Source organism: Tursiops truncatus, chromosome 19 (assembly GCF_011762595.2).
Source record: "Tursiops truncatus isolate mTurTru1 chromosome 19, mTurTru1.mat.Y, whole genome shotgun sequence".
NCBI classification, from domain to species: domain Eukaryota; kingdom Metazoa; phylum Chordata; class Mammalia; order Artiodactyla; family Delphinidae; genus Tursiops; species Tursiops truncatus.
Window position 1 is genome coordinate 28,831,989 of NC_047052.1, and position 17,784 is coordinate 28,849,772.

The 17,784-nt window shown below is 49.1% G+C and overlaps 1 protein-coding gene across 10 annotated transcripts in view; it reads right to left on the bottom strand.

Moving 5' to 3' along the window:
- The window catches only part of SLC6A2 (solute carrier family 6 member 2), a 57,094-nt gene that overhangs the window by 8,270 nt on the left and 31,040 nt on the right, over positions 1-17,784 (bottom strand). For 3 of the 10 annotated variants that reach the window (XM_019932541.3, XM_019932542.3, XM_033844144.2), the window contains exons 10-14: positions 16,563-16,691; positions 15,507-15,606; positions 14,431-14,531; positions 13,768-14,272; positions 12,171-12,242 (exon numbers count right to left, since the gene is read on the bottom strand). In XM_019932541.3, coding sequence (XP_019788100.1) covers positions 13,886-14,272; positions 14,431-14,531; positions 15,507-15,606; positions 16,563-16,691 — 717 coding nt within the window. In that variant the 3' untranslated portion in view covers positions 12,171-12,242; positions 13,768-13,885. Of the gene's footprint in view, positions 1-1,387; positions 11,535-12,170; positions 12,243-13,767; positions 14,273-14,430; positions 14,532-15,506; positions 15,629-16,562; positions 16,692-17,784 lie in introns of those variants that run through there. The other 7 variants (XM_073795575.1, XM_073795572.1, XM_073795574.1 and 4 more) reach the window with 7 other exon arrangements.

Sequence of the window (17,784 nt, forward strand, 5' to 3'; positions counted from 1 at the left end):
AAACAAGGTCGCAGGCGGATAAGGCAGAGACAAACGGACCCAATTACCCGACTGCCTGACGCCAGCTGTGACTGTTTTGAAATAATGTGGGAAGAAGAATGCAAGACCTTCACTACTTTGATCCTTATCATATACCCCCGGAATGCAGCCCCACATATAAAATCTTCTCCGATTCCCGAAGGAGGGTGGGGGGCACAGTCCTTGAGGCGCTAGCCTGCTGTGTCTTCCCTTGTGCCTGGAAGAAAAAAATCACGCCATCTCTCTCTTCCTCCAAAATCTCTGGCTCCGAATTTCTGTTCAGCATCGGTGCACAGAGAAGCCGAGATTTCGGCAACAGTTCTACTTATTAACTCAAGGCTGAAGTCTCAGGTAAAGAGGGCTGCGTTTATATTTCAAGGACGTGTAAGAGTTAACCTCAAGCTTTCTCCTAGGCATATTTTTGTTCTCACAGGGTCAGAATTCTGAAAAGAAGTATTTTATCAAACCAGCTTTCTCTAACTGCATATGCAAAAAGAAACAGTTTTGGAATAAAAAAACTTCATCTTGGCCATTTTTCTCCAGAGTCTAAAGAACACTGTGGCCATGCAGTGTTAAAAAAAAAAAAAAAACAACAGAACTTTGGGCTTCCCTGGTGGCGCAGTGGTTGAGAATCTGCCTGCTAGTGCAGGGGACACGGGTTCGAGCCCTGGTCTGGGAGGATCCCACATGCCGCGGAGCAACTGGGCCCGTGAGCCACAACTACTGAGCCTGCGCGTCTGGAGCCTGTGCTCCGCAACAAGAGAGGCCGCGATAGTGAGAGGCCCGCGCACCGCGATAAAGAGTGGCCCCCGCTTGCCACAACTAGAGAAAGCCCTTGCACAGAAACGAAGACTCAACACAGCAAAAATAAATAAATTAATTAATAAACTCCTACCCCCAACATCTTCTAAACAAACAAAAAAAAACTTCTTTCTCTTTCTAGGAGCATACTAAAAATCACCCAGTTTTGTAAAATACACCCTAGGGAACAAGTACAAGATGGAATAGAGCTCTCATTACCCATTTTCCTTTTAGACATAGGCTTATAGCTGTAAGTTGGTCATTCGGCCATAATCCTTTCCAAGGGACTTTCAGACGGAATTGAAACGGCACCTCCCATGTTTAAAAGCTGACAAACGACAAAGGAACAACAAAGGAACCAAACCCAACAAGGCCAGCTAAACAAACAGGAACCTTTCAAAACTCAAAAGAGAACAAAAGGGAACAACTTCCCCGGGTTCTATGGTCTCACTCAACCGTGACCGCCATACCATTGGTGCCACAAACAACCCGTAAAGGGCTGGAAGTTTCACAACCTTCCTTAAAAGTACGGAATCAAGGATCTCGGTGTGCACACCAGGGGACTTACCCAAATGGCCAAGGTGTCTCGACTCTTCCAAAATCTGTTTCCTTTTCCTCCAAGAAGGTTCAAGTTGCAGGGGACCATGTCCTATCTGGGGAGAGAGACCGGAGTTCCCCAGAGCTAAATGGGGCTCTGGCCGCTTCTTGGACAGTCCCTCACTCTCTTCCCGGAAGGCAGCCCTCTTGCCGGCGTGGGCTCCAAGTGCAACCTGGGGCGGGGGCGGGGGCGGGCCCTCGGGGCGGGCCCTCCCCGCTCTGGCAGTGTTCCATCGGGCTTGGGTAGGGGATGAACACCACCCCACTGGGGAGCCGAGGTGCCTCTGGCTGGCTCAGCCAATTTGTAACCGAAAATTTGGTCCCTGTCCCCAATGCCAAATGAGAATAACGAGGGCAAGGTTTTGAGGATAAAGGAAGGAAAAATTTCTTAATGTGCCAGCAAATGAGGAGGGTAACAGACTAAGATCTTGAAAACTACCGTCCTACTCTCTGAAAGAGGGCAGGTCTATTTAAGGAGAATTTTGAGGGTGGGGATCGCAAGACTATGTGACTGAGACCTCGCTGGGCTGGAGCCATTTCTTTTGATACTTCCGTGATTCATGGACATTGCGGTGGTCTGCCTCCGGTCAAGGCGGACCAGACTGACTGTTTTTCTGCTGACTGCTTGATCCTACACACCTGTGATTCAGGATAAAAAGAAATAGCCAAACAGGCTAGAGCCTATCAGCATAGTTAGCAGAGAGAAGCAGCATGTGTACATTATTTGAATTAAAACATGAGTTAAAAGAGAAGGTCAGCTGTTAAAACTTTAACTCTGTAATTGGCTACAAGCAGACCTAGCTGCCAGCTCAGCCAGTTAGAGGTGCCTCTGTAAATGCCAACCCAGGTCAGTCTGTTCTCACCTGCAAGACCTGCGTCCTGAATCCCCATAACTTGAGCCCAAGGGAGTCATTGATCTCACCCCATAGGACAGAGAAGCCCTTTATCTATGGCCACTCAGACCATGGTGCTTTGCACAAGGGCCCCTGCCATTGTCAGCAGATGATGGAATTCAGGTGAGGAAGCCACGAAAGGGAGGTAATGACCAGTGTCTTCCCAATATCCTTCTCATCCTCTTCCTAAGATCCTCTTCCTGATTCTGTCCAGAGAAGCAATGTATCCAGTTACACAGCCTTTCTCCCACCCCAGACTCTCTTACAGCTAAAGTTGCCAGGTTACATGAATCTGGCCTAGGAGATGTAGATGGACATCCAGGTGGGTTTCTAGGAAATCTACTCTTCTTCAGAGTCAAGAGGCACAGATTCAGCAGGCCTCTGCCCTTTGCTCTTTCTCTTTATTTCCCTTCTTCCTGCCTGAAAGGTGGGCAAGATGTCAGCAGGTGGATTAGCCATTTTTCTCCATGACTGTGAGAACCGCATGCTGTAGATGGTAGAACAGGAAGCTAGAAGGAGTCCAAATCCTTGATGACTTTCTTAAGCATCACCAGAGGCATCCTGGGCTTCTGGGCATGTCCAGGAGGAGATCCTCACTAAAGTCCTTCTCCAGAACCAGGGACACTTCTCCTTTTTCTTCCTGCTGAAGAACACTCTTCTCTCTGACTCATTGCGTATTTGTTACAAGAAAATGAGAAAAACTCATTGTTAAGAGACCATGGTTAGATTTCAGTTACATGCAGCCACTTATCATCCTAACGCATATGAGTATAATATTTTTGCTTTTTGATAGTGAGTCCAGATGGACATAAGAACCAGAAAGCATGGGATTGGGGTGTGTATGGAGAAAGCCAGCAAAGATATTTTCCTTGAGATAAAGGAGAGGTCTGTTCAAGATGAAATCTCTTACTTTGTGATCTAGGGCAAGTCATTTGCTTCCTAGCATCATGTAGGCAAATTATATTTATATATAAATGTATACAGATTTAAGTGCATGCATATATAACATATGTATATAAAGTATGTATATGTGTACAAATTATAAATGTGTATACATATAAATAAATTTATTTTCATTTCTAGCACTTATTTGTAATTGGAGAGGGTGTTGGAACTAGTTGAGGACCCATGCCCCTACCAGCTGGACCATGGTATGCCTGGATGGCCGGGAACCAAGGAATATGCACATCAGAGTGGTTAGAAGCACAGACTGCAGCCGGACTTCCTGGCTTCAAATCACAGTCCCACCAGCTAGTGAGTTGTCTCTTCTCTTTGTGTCTCCATTTTCCCCACTTACAAATGGGGATAATAATACTACCTCATCGACTCATTAAGAGGATTCAAAGAGTTGCAATGTGTAAAGCACCGGGAGTAGTAACTGCGGCAGGATAAGCTGATGTGCTTGTTAATTGAATGTCAGCCCAGTGCATTGGCCTTGTCCAAGGTGCTGATGCTCCTAAGGTCTCAGTCCTCCTGGGAACCATGGCCTGTGAGACCTGGATGGCCCCATTTTCTATTTTAACAAAGCCAGCCAGGTACTGCTTGTGCCGTGCTCCCTTCCAATCCCAAAACTCCGGTGGGGAACGCTATACATTTAATTGCTTACCTAAAAATTCTAGTCTTGGCTCTGACACTCCCTGATCTGATTCTGCAGCTCACTTGAAATGCCAGAGTGGCAATGTCCTTCCTTATCTGTGAAGTGAGTTTGCCTCATTTATCGGCCCTGCCCTCTCACTCCTCTCCATTGATAGGTTATTGTTACTATCTAGTGACTGGAGATGGGAGTCAGGGGTCAATGGCAACTACCAGGGAAGTCTGGGGCGCCGTGGGGCAAGAACAGAAATGTAGCAAGAACCTGGGAATGGACTCAGGGTGAGCAGTAGGCAGGTACCCTGTTGTTGGCCTGACCACGGCCTTCAGGTCTGCCCCAGGCTCACCATTGCCAGAAGCTGGGTTTTTGCTTCAGGCCTCTCCTCTTCTGACTCCACATCTTCCTGTCCTAGGCTGAGACTCTGCACTGGAGCCTGCAGTAGGTGGGGTGGCTGCTCCCTCTATATTCTTTGCTGTAGAAACAATCAACCGTGGCTCAAGGGTATGTTCCGGCCATGACCCCTGCTGGGCGTCCTCTGGGGACAGAGATGGTTTCCCTTGATTTCCTACGGCCCAACCCCTTACCTTCATGCCCTGCTAGGGGCCCAGCTCAGCCCCTCCCAGGCCTGATGACAAGCCAGTAGCTAATAAGAAAGACATCAGAAGCCAATCACTTGCCAGCACTTTCAGGAGCCTCTGGTTACCACACTTCTGTCTCCAGCTCTTCTGGGTCATAGCTGAGGTCAGGGCCTCCCTGAAACATGGCCCAGCTGAGGGAGCATCTCCCTTGCCAGCAGCCTAATGGGGACTGACAGCAGAGGGCTTGTGAGGCAGCCAGGTCCTGCAGGAGGTTGGCTGCTGCCTGGCAAGGCTTGTGGAGGCTGGTATTTCCGAAGCTGGAACTTCCTGCCCAGTGGTCACATGCACTCAGGCCCAAGGAGACTCAGATTTGGCTACTCAGACCCCAATTCAAACCTCTGGGGCAGTTTCCTAAGGAGGGGACAAGGGAACAGAGACATTGTTTCGGCTACCTGAAAGCACAGCAGTAGCTGGGTTGCCTTTGAAATGGGCAAAGATGGGTGAGAAGGAGAAGAAATTGATCAGCATTATGTAACTGACATGTACTAAACATATAACAACAAGCTGTGTAAGCTAGCACTATTCTGAATCCAATATTAATATTTAATCCTACCTATGATCCCATGAGGTGGTGGGGTCATTGTCATTCCCATGGATCGATGATAAATGAGGCAAAGGGAGGTTAAGTAACTTGCCCAAGTCTTCACACAATTGAGTGATGGAACCAGGATTTGGATCCAGACAATGTGGCCCCAGAGAGGTTGGTCTTAAGTGTTCACCATCTTTATTCGATCCTGCTGACCTTCTTGGCAGTGTTATTCCCACTCTTCAGAAGCTAGAGAGACTCAGATTTTACATAACTTGTCCAGGTTTCCACAGGAGTAAGTAGTAGAGTTGGTATTCAAACCCAGGTCTAATCTGGCTCAAAACCTTTGTTCTTTTCATTAATCCAGGGCAAACCACAGACCTCAGGCCAAATCCAGCTCACTACCTGTCTTGTAAATAAAGCTACTTTTGTGCTACAACAGGAGAGGAGTACTTCTGACAGAGACCTTTACAGAAAATGTTTGCTGAAACGTACACTAAAAATGTAGAATGGGTGAAAAGCAGCAACTCCCACTTCTGTCTATCAGCAGCTGCCTAGAAAGGTAGTCATTCACATTTTAGTGTGAATTCACCAACCATATCTGTGGTCGCTCCCTGAGAGTATATCATAGAGTCAAAAACAGAAGGGGGGACTTCCCTGGTGGTCCAGTGGTTAAGACTCTGCCCTTCCACTGCAGGGGGCATGGGCTTCCATCCCAAGTCAGGGAACTAAGATCCTGTATGCCACGCAGTGTGGCCAAAACGCCCCCCAAACAAACAAAAAAACAGAAGGGACTTTACAGAATCACCTAATCCAACCTTTTCATTTTACCAATTGGAAAACTAAGGTTTAACAACTGTTGCCAGGAAAACAGATGAGATATTGGATCTGGGGTGGATTAAAATGAAAAGTCAACATAAGGCAGGGTGATGGAGATTTAGAAATGAACTCTGTTGTCATACTGATTTCATTTGGGGTGAAGACAGAGAGAGATGCCATGTACTATTGGAAGAAAGAGGGCCCCAAAGGTAATATATACCAGTGAGTCTTCAACATTTGAGAATCTGATGAATGTATCAATTCTCTCTCCCGGAAAGGTAAACATAAACTCATGCACACAAAAATTTGCATTTCATTTCAGAAGGTTCTGATATTTCTGAAGCCTATCCATGAACACTTAGTGTTAATAACCCCTGACCCATTGCACAGATGAACAAATTGAGGCCCAGGGAGAGACTCCACATATCAGGGCCTTTTGGAAGGAGATGAAAATGAAGCTCTATCTCTCCAAACATAGGACAGGAGTGCTATTAAAATTGGGACATTTCAAAAGCCCACCAGTTTCTTAAAGTGAAGCCCACCTGTGAGGCTTCTCCAACTACATTTGTCAGCCTAGGGGACAGAATGGCAGCCAGCCCCCCAGAAGAGCTGCCCTTTCCCCCTCTGCTCCAGGCTCCCTCCTCTACTCCCGCAGGGCCCCTTATTAAATGTCGGCAGGCATGAGGGGAGGGCTGGAAGCAATGTGGTTGCCTTTTGTTTGATTCATTATAATAAACCCTAACTCCAATTCTGGAGGTAAAATTTAAATGATCAGATGATAATACCCCCTCTGGGATGTCTGCCCAGCTCCAATTCGACAAGCCAAACCCACCCCGACATCTTTGGCATAAATGTATTTGACTCTCCCAATGCTGCTGTGCAAGGTTGGGTTCATGGCTGTCCAAAAAAAAAAAAAAAAAAAAAAAAAATTCCATAAGCTCCAAATGGAAGGGATCTTAGAGGTATGCAACCCCCTCTCACACCCCTACCTGACACTGAGTTCCCTCTACAACCTCCCTAAGAGACATCACTGGGGTGCTCACTACTTCTGGCACTATCCCATTCTCTGTTTGGCCTCAATTCAGCCCTCGGGCCCACCACCCACTCCCTGACGGCCTTTACATACTTGAAGACATAGACTGAATTGTTGGTTGTCAATACCTCCCTTATATTGGTGTCACTGTCTATCTGCTTACTTGCATTAAAAATAACAATGTAAGGTCACACCTTCCCCAAACAATACAATATAGCACTAAGGCCCTAAGTGTTAGTGTATCCCTCTTCCCAGAAAAATGCACACAAGTACTAAATTGCACATTCATTTCCATCCAACTGGAAGTTCTGATCCCCTTGAAATTCAGCCCTAGAAACAAAAAAGTGAAACTACTAACTTGGTATCCACTTTCTACTTAAATAAAAATGTGTCGGGCTTCCCTGGTGGCGCAGTGGTTGAGAGTCCGCCTGCCGATGCAGGGGACACGGGTTCATGCCCCGGTCCGGGAAGATCCTACATGCCGTGGAGTGGCTGGGCCCGTGAGCCATGGCCGCTGAGCCTGCGCGTCTGGAGCCTGTGCTTCGCAACGGGAGAGGCCACAACAGTGAGAGGCCCGTGTACCGCAAAAAAAAAAAAAAAAAAAAAGTGTCAATCTCAGAGCTAGGATTACAGATTTAACTCCCCCCTAGTCTTCTGTTCCATAGGTTATCAAGAGAGTTATTTGGGTGAAAGGTGGGCCACTATGACCAGAAGCTCTACTTTACTAGCTGGAGGCTGATCACAGAAGACCCATTGGACTTAATTTGTAGCATTTTACCTTCACACCAGAAAGAATTCCACTACCAGTTACATGGCACAGGAAATATCCTTTATTATTCTGTACACTTAATTTTCCATGAAGAGAACAGCTTTTAAAATAAACGCACACACCAGATATAGAAATATGCATGACATTGGAACAGTCCATGACACAGGGCACCACTGAAAGAGTCCTTATTTACATAAAAGTGGAGAAACAGAGGGAGGAGGGCGGGAACCCCAAAAGCTACTTCACATTCACCAGAATTTTGGTGACTTCTATGATCGCAGCTATAGCCATGCTGCACATCGCAGAGCTGTGGATTTTGGGACTCATGAGAGCATGACAACTTACCCTCAAATTCCGCAAAACAAAAGGGTTGGATTTATTTTTTAAAATACCAAGTGTTTCTGGCATCAGTTGCAGAAATATTGTCGAAAGAGGAACTACTGAATGTCCAGAAAAATCATAGTTCTGATATGTCTGCTCAGTAGTAGGTTATTGGTCACTAGATCATTCTGGAATGTCCTAAAGTAAACCGTGTGCTTCCTTCATTGTAAATTGACAACAATAACATTGTTACGGAGACAGGAAATTTTATTTACTGGATGGGACCTTTGATCTCTGATCCAACCCTTGCTTTTACAGACAGAGAACTCTGAAGCCCACAGAGGTGGAGCCCCTCTCCCCAGGTGACCCAGTAAGACAGCCGTAGACCCAGGTCCATGCAACTCTAAATGCTGTGCTGTTTCCCCCACGCCACACTCCCTCTCTGTTCTTCTCCCTTCCGTGGCTTTCAAAGGAAATAAAGAAATGAAGTGAGCTCAGTGGGCTTCTTACTAAGAAATGATATCTTTGGTAAGAATGTTTGGTCTCACATTAACGGGATCATTTGGCAAGAGACTGGCTCCCACCTGGGCCGGAACCCCTCTGAGAATTAAGGCAGCTTTTAGGACCTTTATTTGGCATGATATTTGGCAAGAGTTGGCAGGTCCCCTTCTCCTCTGTCTCATTCGCATCTAGAATGAAGACCGACTCACAGGTAGACACTAAATTATATAATTAGACATTGAGTAGATGTTAATGGGATGGTATTAAACAGATATTTTTACACTTCATGGAAAATAATAATTCCTTAAAAAATCTGGTAAAGTATCAAAAGTGCTCTATACAGTACACAGGAGCACCCTTATCCCGGATAACCTCTACTATCAAAAAAAAAGGCCTCAAATAAGAAGTCAAACATTACTTATGATAAAGCCCATGCTCCCTCTCCATCGAGTGTGGGTGAAAGGTGAACCCAGAAGGTCTGCCAGCACCTCCTCGAAAATGTCCATGGGTGCCCCGGGTCCCCCCATCTCCAGAGCCTCTCCCCAGGCTCGGGAGCCAACTTCCCCTGCAAGGCAGCACCACTGGGTTGGTTGGTGTTGGTTCAGGTAGCACCACATCTCTGATTCGCCTTCGGACAAATGTCTGGAGGCAGAAGGGCCATGCGCAGATGGCAAAGAGCAAACGTCAGGCTCTCTCTGAAGGGTGCCCCTGATACACAGGCTTTTCTGACTCATTTCTGCCAAGTAGGCTCAGCTTTTCACAACCCACTGTTCCCTAGAGTGATTATTTTCATCAAAGGACAGCAGCTAAATCATTTCCTCTCTAGCAACCAGTTAGAGGAGAATAAATGACATCCCCCCACGCCCCCCTTCTTCCAACACATTGTTCTTTTGCTAAGAAATATGCCTTGGCCACTTGACTGGATGGATTTTTGTTTATGTTTAATGACAGCCCTGGGTGGGGTGAACCATATTGTGCTGGGAATTTCAAAATGCTCTCAGCTGAGAGTCAGGGGCTCTGACTTGAGGTTCCAGCTGGATCCCTTAGTAGCTGGGGAACCTTGAGCAAGAATGACTGAAATGCTGGACCTTGGTTTTCTCACCTGCAGAATGGGGACACAGAAGCCAGCCCTGCAGTACTTGCTGGGCGGATGGGAGTAAACGTGGATGAAAGTGCTTTGTTAAAAACAAACAAACAAGCTGTCACACCTAGGGAGGAATTACCCTTCATGGGGCGGACGGATTCAGTCACTTGTGAGGCCAAATTCCATCAGTGACGGGTCACCTTGCTCTCATTCCCAGACCCCTACCTGTCTGTTCCACTCTGTTGGATGCTCCCAGGCCCCCTCTTTTTCAGGGTCCAAGACACCTGCCACTTGGGCTGTCTCAGATTTTGAACTGAACTTTTTATATGGAGAGATCCAAGGTCTACTGATTTTCCTACTTTTCTTTAAAGAATGCCATAAGGACCCTGTCCCTGGGAGAAAACCACCGCCATGCCCCCAGCCAGCCCATCTTCCACAGACTGCATGATCGATAGATTAGGCTCAGTGACACCCCACTTTCCCCAAAGCACCTTTTGGATGTGTGTCACCCTCTACTCCCAGTGGAAATGATGTGGCCTTTTTTTTTTTGCCCAAGTTTCTGCAACAGGGGCTCCCACAGTCAGGACAATAACCCACAACTCTAGATTGCCAATGAGAGTGTAAGAAACTCAGACCATATGTTAAAAAAAAAAAATGCAAATGGATGCCACCGACTTACCAACTACAAATCGCTTCTCTGAAAGAGCTGAGACCAGCCACCAGCACCACCAGAGGGCACCACTTATAAGTTTGTATCAGAAATCAACCTGAAATTCTCTACAACCGCCAACCTGCTCCGTCAATTGAGACTATTCTCCCCTCAACCTGAGTGACCGGGGTGCTATAGGCTTGGTTCCATGCTGCCCTCCACGGTGCAAAGTACGGCCCATGAGGAGAGACAAAGGGAGTTTTCAGGGCCCACTTCCCATCACTTGAGACTTCTGGTCCAGGCTGGGTGGGATTTCCCAGGGACAGGCTTTGCAGGTGTCTGTGAACAATACAGAAACAGGCAGCCTGTCGGGCTGCCCTTGGACACCCACCTGGCCCCGTGAGGACAGCAGAGGATCCCGTAGCGGAGACATGCAGCTGGCCTTGCTGGGTTCCTGTCCTGAGTCCCCCAGGAAGGTCTCAGGAGCCACAGGTAGGTTCCTGAGCTCCGTGCATCTGATAGAGCGAGACCCGCATGTGGTCTCTACAGACTTGTCTGCTGCTTCTGCAGAAGCCACTCACTGTGACACCCATAGCTCTGGACCCTCTGAGCGCCAGAAACCAGAAGAATATTCCAGAACACACACAAATCAAACCCAGGTCAACCAGAGTGAAAACTAACTATGAAGATTTCTGCTCACGACCCCCCAGAGCTTCTATCCACGGACTTCATAACAGTGACAAATATCCCCAAGCTCCCCAACCAAGGTCCAAACAACAGAGCACTGACCGGGGTAGACGAGAGAGGCAAGATCTCTGTACCTCCCAAACTCAGCTGGGCTTTTTATTGGTGTTTTGGTTTTACAGTGTCTGACCAAAAAGCAACATCCTCTGTCTGATCTGGTGGACTGAGGATTTCTTCTGCGGCCCAAAGTACCAGCAAACGAGGTGGGGAGTCCTTCCCAAGCCCGTGGACGTCAGCTCGGGCCAGTTCCCACACTGGGTGAGACTTCCTCAAAACTAAAGAGGTTCGACGGAAGTCATTTTTCCTGTCCCCTCCTCTCCTCCTCTCCCACAAGGCTTACCAATCCAAGCTCACAGCCCTCAGGCCAGGTGAACAGAAAGTGAACGAAAACCAGGTCACTAAATCAGTTGTTAACTTGGAAAAGAGGAAGAGGGGGGTCGGAGAGGAATCCCCAGACAGTGTCTGGGGTGGTAGGAAACCTTTGACCTGAACGTTGGTGCAGCAGGGTTCCTCCTCGGGGTCAGATTCAGATGGCCAGCCAGTGTTCCAACTGTAGAGGAAGACGGCAAGGCTGTTAGGCCAGGGCCAGGGCAGGCAGGGACTGAGGGACAAGGGCCAGCTGAGAAGGGCAGTAAGACACATGGAGGGGCAGAAAATACAGCTGTTTCCTTCAAAGACCCGCAGAACACGCAGGCCAATCCCCTAATTGTCACGGGCACCCAGAAAGGGCAAAGGAGCCTTCACAAAGTCACACAGTAAGTCTGAAGCAGGGGGGCTCACCGGGACCCTCCTGGCTCCCCCACCCCCATATTTTACAGGGGAAAAGGGTAGGACTCAGGTCAACACGTTATTGATGTACCTACAGCGCTTCCTTCAAGATAAGAAATCCTCAGCCTAATTTGGGGATACTCCGTGGTCACAACTCAAAGAGGGAGAACCGAGTTTAGGAAAGTCTGGGCATTTGGTATCTCAGGACCAAGGAGTGGAGGGGCAGGCGACAGCTGGTAGAAGGCAGAAGACAGGCCCCTCTCCTCCGGTTTGTAACATCACAACCCCAGGGGCTATAGCCCACAGCTGCTCTGGGTTTTCTGGAGTGTGGTGTGTGGTCTTGCCTCCGATAGCACAGCAGGGAGCAGTAGGGCCCCCGCCCCGTGGCCCCCATCAAAATGGTCCAAGCTGCACCTACTTGGAACTGCCTGACGTCCCTCTGGGCCACCAGGTGATGCTCGTTCTCTGGGGTGATGCCATAGGCCAGTCTCTGTGAAAGGATGGAGAAGGGGAGGAGGCCTCAGCTTGGCCCAGGGACACCCTTCCAGCAGCCCAGAGGACACCACACATCAGGGCCACCTGCTATTTGGCCCTGAAGTCTCACATGGACAGCAGGAGAGGTTCGTACAAGACACTCCCCATCCTGGTTAGTTCACTTTGAGACATTCATCCAGTGAATGTTTATTGAGTCAATGACTGTAGTCACACACTGGCCTAGGCCCTGGGGATCCAGAGCTGAAGGCCACCCACACATTTTGCTTTGGGAGAGCTTACAGCTCAGGGAAGGGGCTGACACTGAACAGAAACACACACAGGCAGTTTTACAGCCACGACTGGAGTCAGTGCTGCAGAGGACAAGTTCAGAGCACAATGAGGACTCAGTGATGGGACCTCAGCCCTGCCTGGGGATTGGGGCCGCCTCCTTGGGCTGTAGACACAGGGTGGACTCAGGGAATGCGTCTGGAATCAATGTCTGATCACTAGAGGGGGATCCCAAAGTGTAGAGAATAAAAAGCTCAAAGCAGGTCCTGGTTCCACGTCCGGGATGAGCTCACAGAACATGGATCCTCCCAGTGACCCAGAGGTTCCTGGACTTTGGGATTTCATGGACAGGAAACATGTCACAGGGGGAGGGGGTCCCAGCCCTGCCTGGGACCCTCTGCCCTAAGTTCCTGTACAGCTCACTCCTTTACGTCCTCCTGTGTCTTTCTGTCCCCTCACGAGAACATGAGCTCCGGGGAGTGTGTCTAGAGCTGAGGATACTGCCTGCCCCGTACAGATTCTCAGTAAATATCTGTGAAGGGAGTGGATAAAGGAATGAAGGGATGAGATCTTTATAAGTAAGGGCATGAGGAAATGACTATCACCATTATTTATAAAAGAAAGGGCATTTAACAACCAAACTATAGGAAAGACATAATTTTAATGAAAACGCAGATCATGCGTATATGTATCTGCAATGTACGCAGGTCAAAGAAGAAAATGTATTTTGGAAATCTCTGGTTTAGGCTGATTAGGTATCAGGTTCACAATAGAAGCAGGTGAAAGCCAAGATACAAGGTCACGGTGAGTTTGGATGGGGAGAGTGGGGGACATCTGGGGACATGACAAACCTTAGGAGGTGGGACACAGGAGTGGGCACAGTTAATGCAGATTAACTGCTCTTTAGGGGACTGCAGGGCTGAGCCCCTCACATAAACAACGGTAGGAACAGAGTGGGAGCACACGGCGCATATGACGTTCAACACGATAGGAAGTGCCGCGTGGTGACCATCTACCGTGTGCCAGGCCCTGCGCTAAGCACTTCCTTTCACCTTTCAAGGTCTGTATGATTACCCCAGGTTACAAATGTGGAACCTGAGGCTTGGGGGTAAATAACGTGGCCAACGTGGCAGGTCCGTCTGACTCTAGATTCCGTGTCCTTCTGTCTCCCTCTCTCACCCCAGCGGGAATGACTCGGGATGCCCCCTCCCGTGCTGTCCCCCACCCTCCCCCAGGCTCGGCCCACAGCTCACCTCGCGAAGGGAGCCCCGCGTGCTGAGGAACTTGTAGACGACGTAGGCAGGCACCAGGACCATGGAGGAGCCCGCGATGCCCCACCCGACCCAGTTGGCCCAGAGTGGGAAGATGTAGTCATCGTAGGTGAGCGGCTTGAAATTGATGATGCTCACGACCACCACAAACTGGGGGGAAGGGACAGAAGGAAGAGGGAGAGAGACAGGGAGAGGGGAGAGAGAGGGAAGGAGGCGGGAGAGAGGGAGAGATGCAGAGAGGGACCAGAGGGAAGTGAGGGCCAGCGTGTGAGATGGATGCAGGAATGGAGAAGATAAGGAAGGAGGGAGACCGAGAGAGAAAGGAGGAAGAATCCAAGTAAGGAAGGATAACAAAAAGGAGACAAAGAAACAGGAGCAATACAAAGAGAAGAAGACTAGAAAGGTGACCTTGGAACTGAGTGGTGGCACAGACAGCCCCCGGCCCAGACCTGGCCCCAGGCTGGCGACCCCTCTCATGTGCAGCCTCCTGGGAATCAACAGGGCGGAGCATCCTGAGCATCTGTCTGCGTGACCAGGGCCCTGCATCCCAACCTCCTCCCCTTAGAGGCAAAGATCCCCACCCCCACCCTCACCCCAGACACACAGCACCCCTCACCCGAGGATGCCCAACCACGCACTACACACCAGGAGGAACGCAGGACTGACAAACTTCCAGCAGAGTCTCCAGTACAGGCCCGGCTTGAACCCCATCATCTGCTGGATGTCGTTGCTGAACCTGTCCACACCTGCGCACACACAGGGCAGGCCCATCACAGCGGCCCCTGCAGAGCCTGGGGCCACCCCTACTGCCTTCCCAAGAGGGTCTGTCCCCAGGTGGACAGCAGAACAGTATCTCCTAAGACAGGGATACCCTGGCACTTAGGCGACCTGGGGACAGGCACTTGGCTGGTTCAGAACAGGGGAGAGAACACACTCAGGGGTAGCATCCCCTGGTAGGTGCCGCCCCACTTCCTTTTTCAGAGGGAAAACCAGGGCTCGGGGAGGGGAGGGGACTTGGCCCTGGTTTACACAGCCAGGGTGGCCTGACTCCAAAGCCCAGCTCTTTCCTCCCGCTCCCTCTCTCTTAAAACAATGATGGCTGTGTATATAGAGCTTTCCCCGACTTTAATCTGGTAGAAGAGACCAGACTCTTTCCAATGAGTAGAAAAGAGTGAGTGACACATGGGGAAAAAATGAACAATGACAACACATTTCACTTTCTACCATGTTCTCCCCATTCAGCTCTGGAATAAGGTTGCCAGGGAAGATAGAGGACACTCAGTTACATTTGAATTTCGGAGAGACAACGAAAGTCATTTTAGTTTAAATAATTTCATGCAATATTTGGGACATATACTAAAAAAATGATTCATTATCTGAAATTCAAGTTTAACTGGATGTGTCGTATCCCAGATTTGCTAAACCTGGCAACCCTACTCTAGAGTGAATTACATGGCTTGAGGAGCAGCATCTTCCTCTGAGTTCCTCTCTAACAGCTGACGCTGATGCCTTTGGGGCCCTTGCCTCCTCCTTTTAAAGGGAGCTCATGCAAAGATGAGCTGAGGGCTGGAAGAGCTGTGCCCAATAAGCAACTTGCTCAACTCTGGGATCAGCCAGTGACTGCCCCGGAAATGGAAAGCCCCTTTGCACCTCCAGGTGAAAAGGCTCCAGAAGCACATGGGGCCCGAGGCTTTTCCACACGCTCAGGACCCAGCACGTACCATAAAACCAGGAGACGCCTATGGCCTCCATGAGCACAGCAAACAGAATGGAGGTTCCCGCCGCAAACGTGTCCAGCAGGGTCAGCACGTATATTCCACCCTGGGGCATGGACAGAGAAAGCCTGAGGCCATGATGGATAGAAATGGCTATCAACTGTTACATCCATCAAAATTGAGCTGTCCCCTGTCCCGCTCACTCAGAACCCACACCCACCCCCAACACAGGTAATGGGGTTTCTGGTGCTACTGTGTTGCTGCTACGTATTCTGTGTATTCACTGGGTCTGAGGGTGGGGACTTCAGCCAGTAAAAAGCAAGATGGATTTTATCAATAAAAAAAAAATGTTGCCTGCCACGTCAGTAAACAAAAGATGTTGCAGCCATCACATTATAGCCACCCCTCTGAAGGTGAGCTCTGAGGGAATTCAGGATAGAAACAGGATGCCCGCCATCTAGCAGTCAGCAAAAAGCTCGGATACTGGCCCTAGAGAGCTGAGGTCCATATCAAAGGAATGATTTCAGTGAGCCCAAACTCTTGCATCTTCCCATACATGGAAAAGCATGAGATTCCTTAACTTGAGACGTCTGGTTTTCTTTAGTCAACAGTAATCTTTTGATGTAACAACTACCTGGTCTTTGTCGCAAAAACTCATGTATCCTGGATCCTCCCTTACCTCTCTGGAGCAGTCCCTCAGAGCTATCTGAGATGCTGTGTCCCAGGCTTAAGTCCTCAGTTTTGTCCACCGAACAAAACATAATTCTCAGCTTTCAGGTTGTGCACTTTCTTCAGTTGGCAGTTTAAAATGGACTTTTGCTGTCCCCCCAAACCAACAAGCAGTTGAAAGATTTGTCTGGATATCCTCAGGCTCAGAAGGGACAGATAACAATGGGGTGTAACCCTAAGGGACTGGGCCACGGAGTTCAGGATACCAGGCGCTGCCATGGTTCCCCTGAGCTCACCCTAGCCCTACCCCCCAGCTTCAAGTCTGGGAATATCTGGCTGGATTGAAATGCAGCCTCAGAAGCCCCAGGTGACCCAGAGCCCAGCCCCCCTCACCTTGGTTATGCAAAACAGGGCCAGAAGGAAGGTTCCAAAGGAGACACCAAATGTGAAGAGTTTCCGGTGTCGTTTCAGGACCTGGAAGTCGTCGGCCAGGCCCGTGATGACCGCCTCCATGCCTCCCATCTGAAGGGAACCAGGCAGGTGGGATACAGAGGTGAATGAAAAATGTTGTCCAACATATCAGCAAACAAAGGATGCTGCAGCCATCAAGCCATCAGCCACTACGGCTGCCCCCGCAAAGGTGCACCTGAGGGGACTCAGGATGGGAAAGAAAGGATACTGGCTCTACATAGATCTGGTGCATATCAAAGGAATGATTTCAACGAGCCCAGACTCTTGCATCTTCCCATATATAGAAAAGCGCTAAATTCATTAACTTGAGATGTCTGGTTTTGTTTAATTAACAGTAATCTTTTGATGCTCTGACCACCTGGTCTTTGTTGCAAAAACTCCTACATATCCTGGTTCCTCCCTGACCTCTTCAGAGCAGTCCCTCAGAGTGATCTGAGAGCCTGCCTCCCAGGCTTGAAGTCCCCAGAAAGTCTGCCAACTGAAACATAATTCTCAACTTTTAGGTTGTGCACTTTTTTTTTTTTTGGCCGCATCACGTGCATGCGGGATTGTTAGCTCCCCAACCAGGGAGTGAACCCGTGCCCCCTGCAGTGGAAGCTCGGAGTCTTAACCACTGGACCACCGGGGAAGTCCCAGGTTGTGCATTTTTTTTCAGTCAACACAGGAGTGAGGGACTCTCTGAACCCCAGTCTCAGGCCTCCCGGCTCCCTTGGACCTCCCGCAGCCCTGGACCCATGAACCCTGGAGGCTGCCTTGCTTCTCTAGAGAAATCAGCAGATCCTCCCTTCTCCCCATCCTCTCACCCTACTTCTGCCCTATTCTCAGCCAACCTCAGAACTCAGAAACCATGTGGGAGAGGGTGAAGAGATAACTCCTGTCTCCCCCTTATCAACAGGGACCTGACTCCTGTCCGCTCACTCAGCCTGAGTGGATGCTGATGAAATACCGTGGGAAGAGTGGTTGGTTAGAGAACAAGAGTTCTAGCCACGCCCTCTCTGAATTCAGTGTCCCATCTGTAAAAGGAGAGCATTGGGCTGGCTTATCCGAGGTCCCTTCTAAGGTAGAGTTCCATGATGTCAAGTAGGTTTCTCTTGGCTCTTGGCTTTGGCCTAAATCTTGCCTTTCTGAGTGAGTACTGATTTCC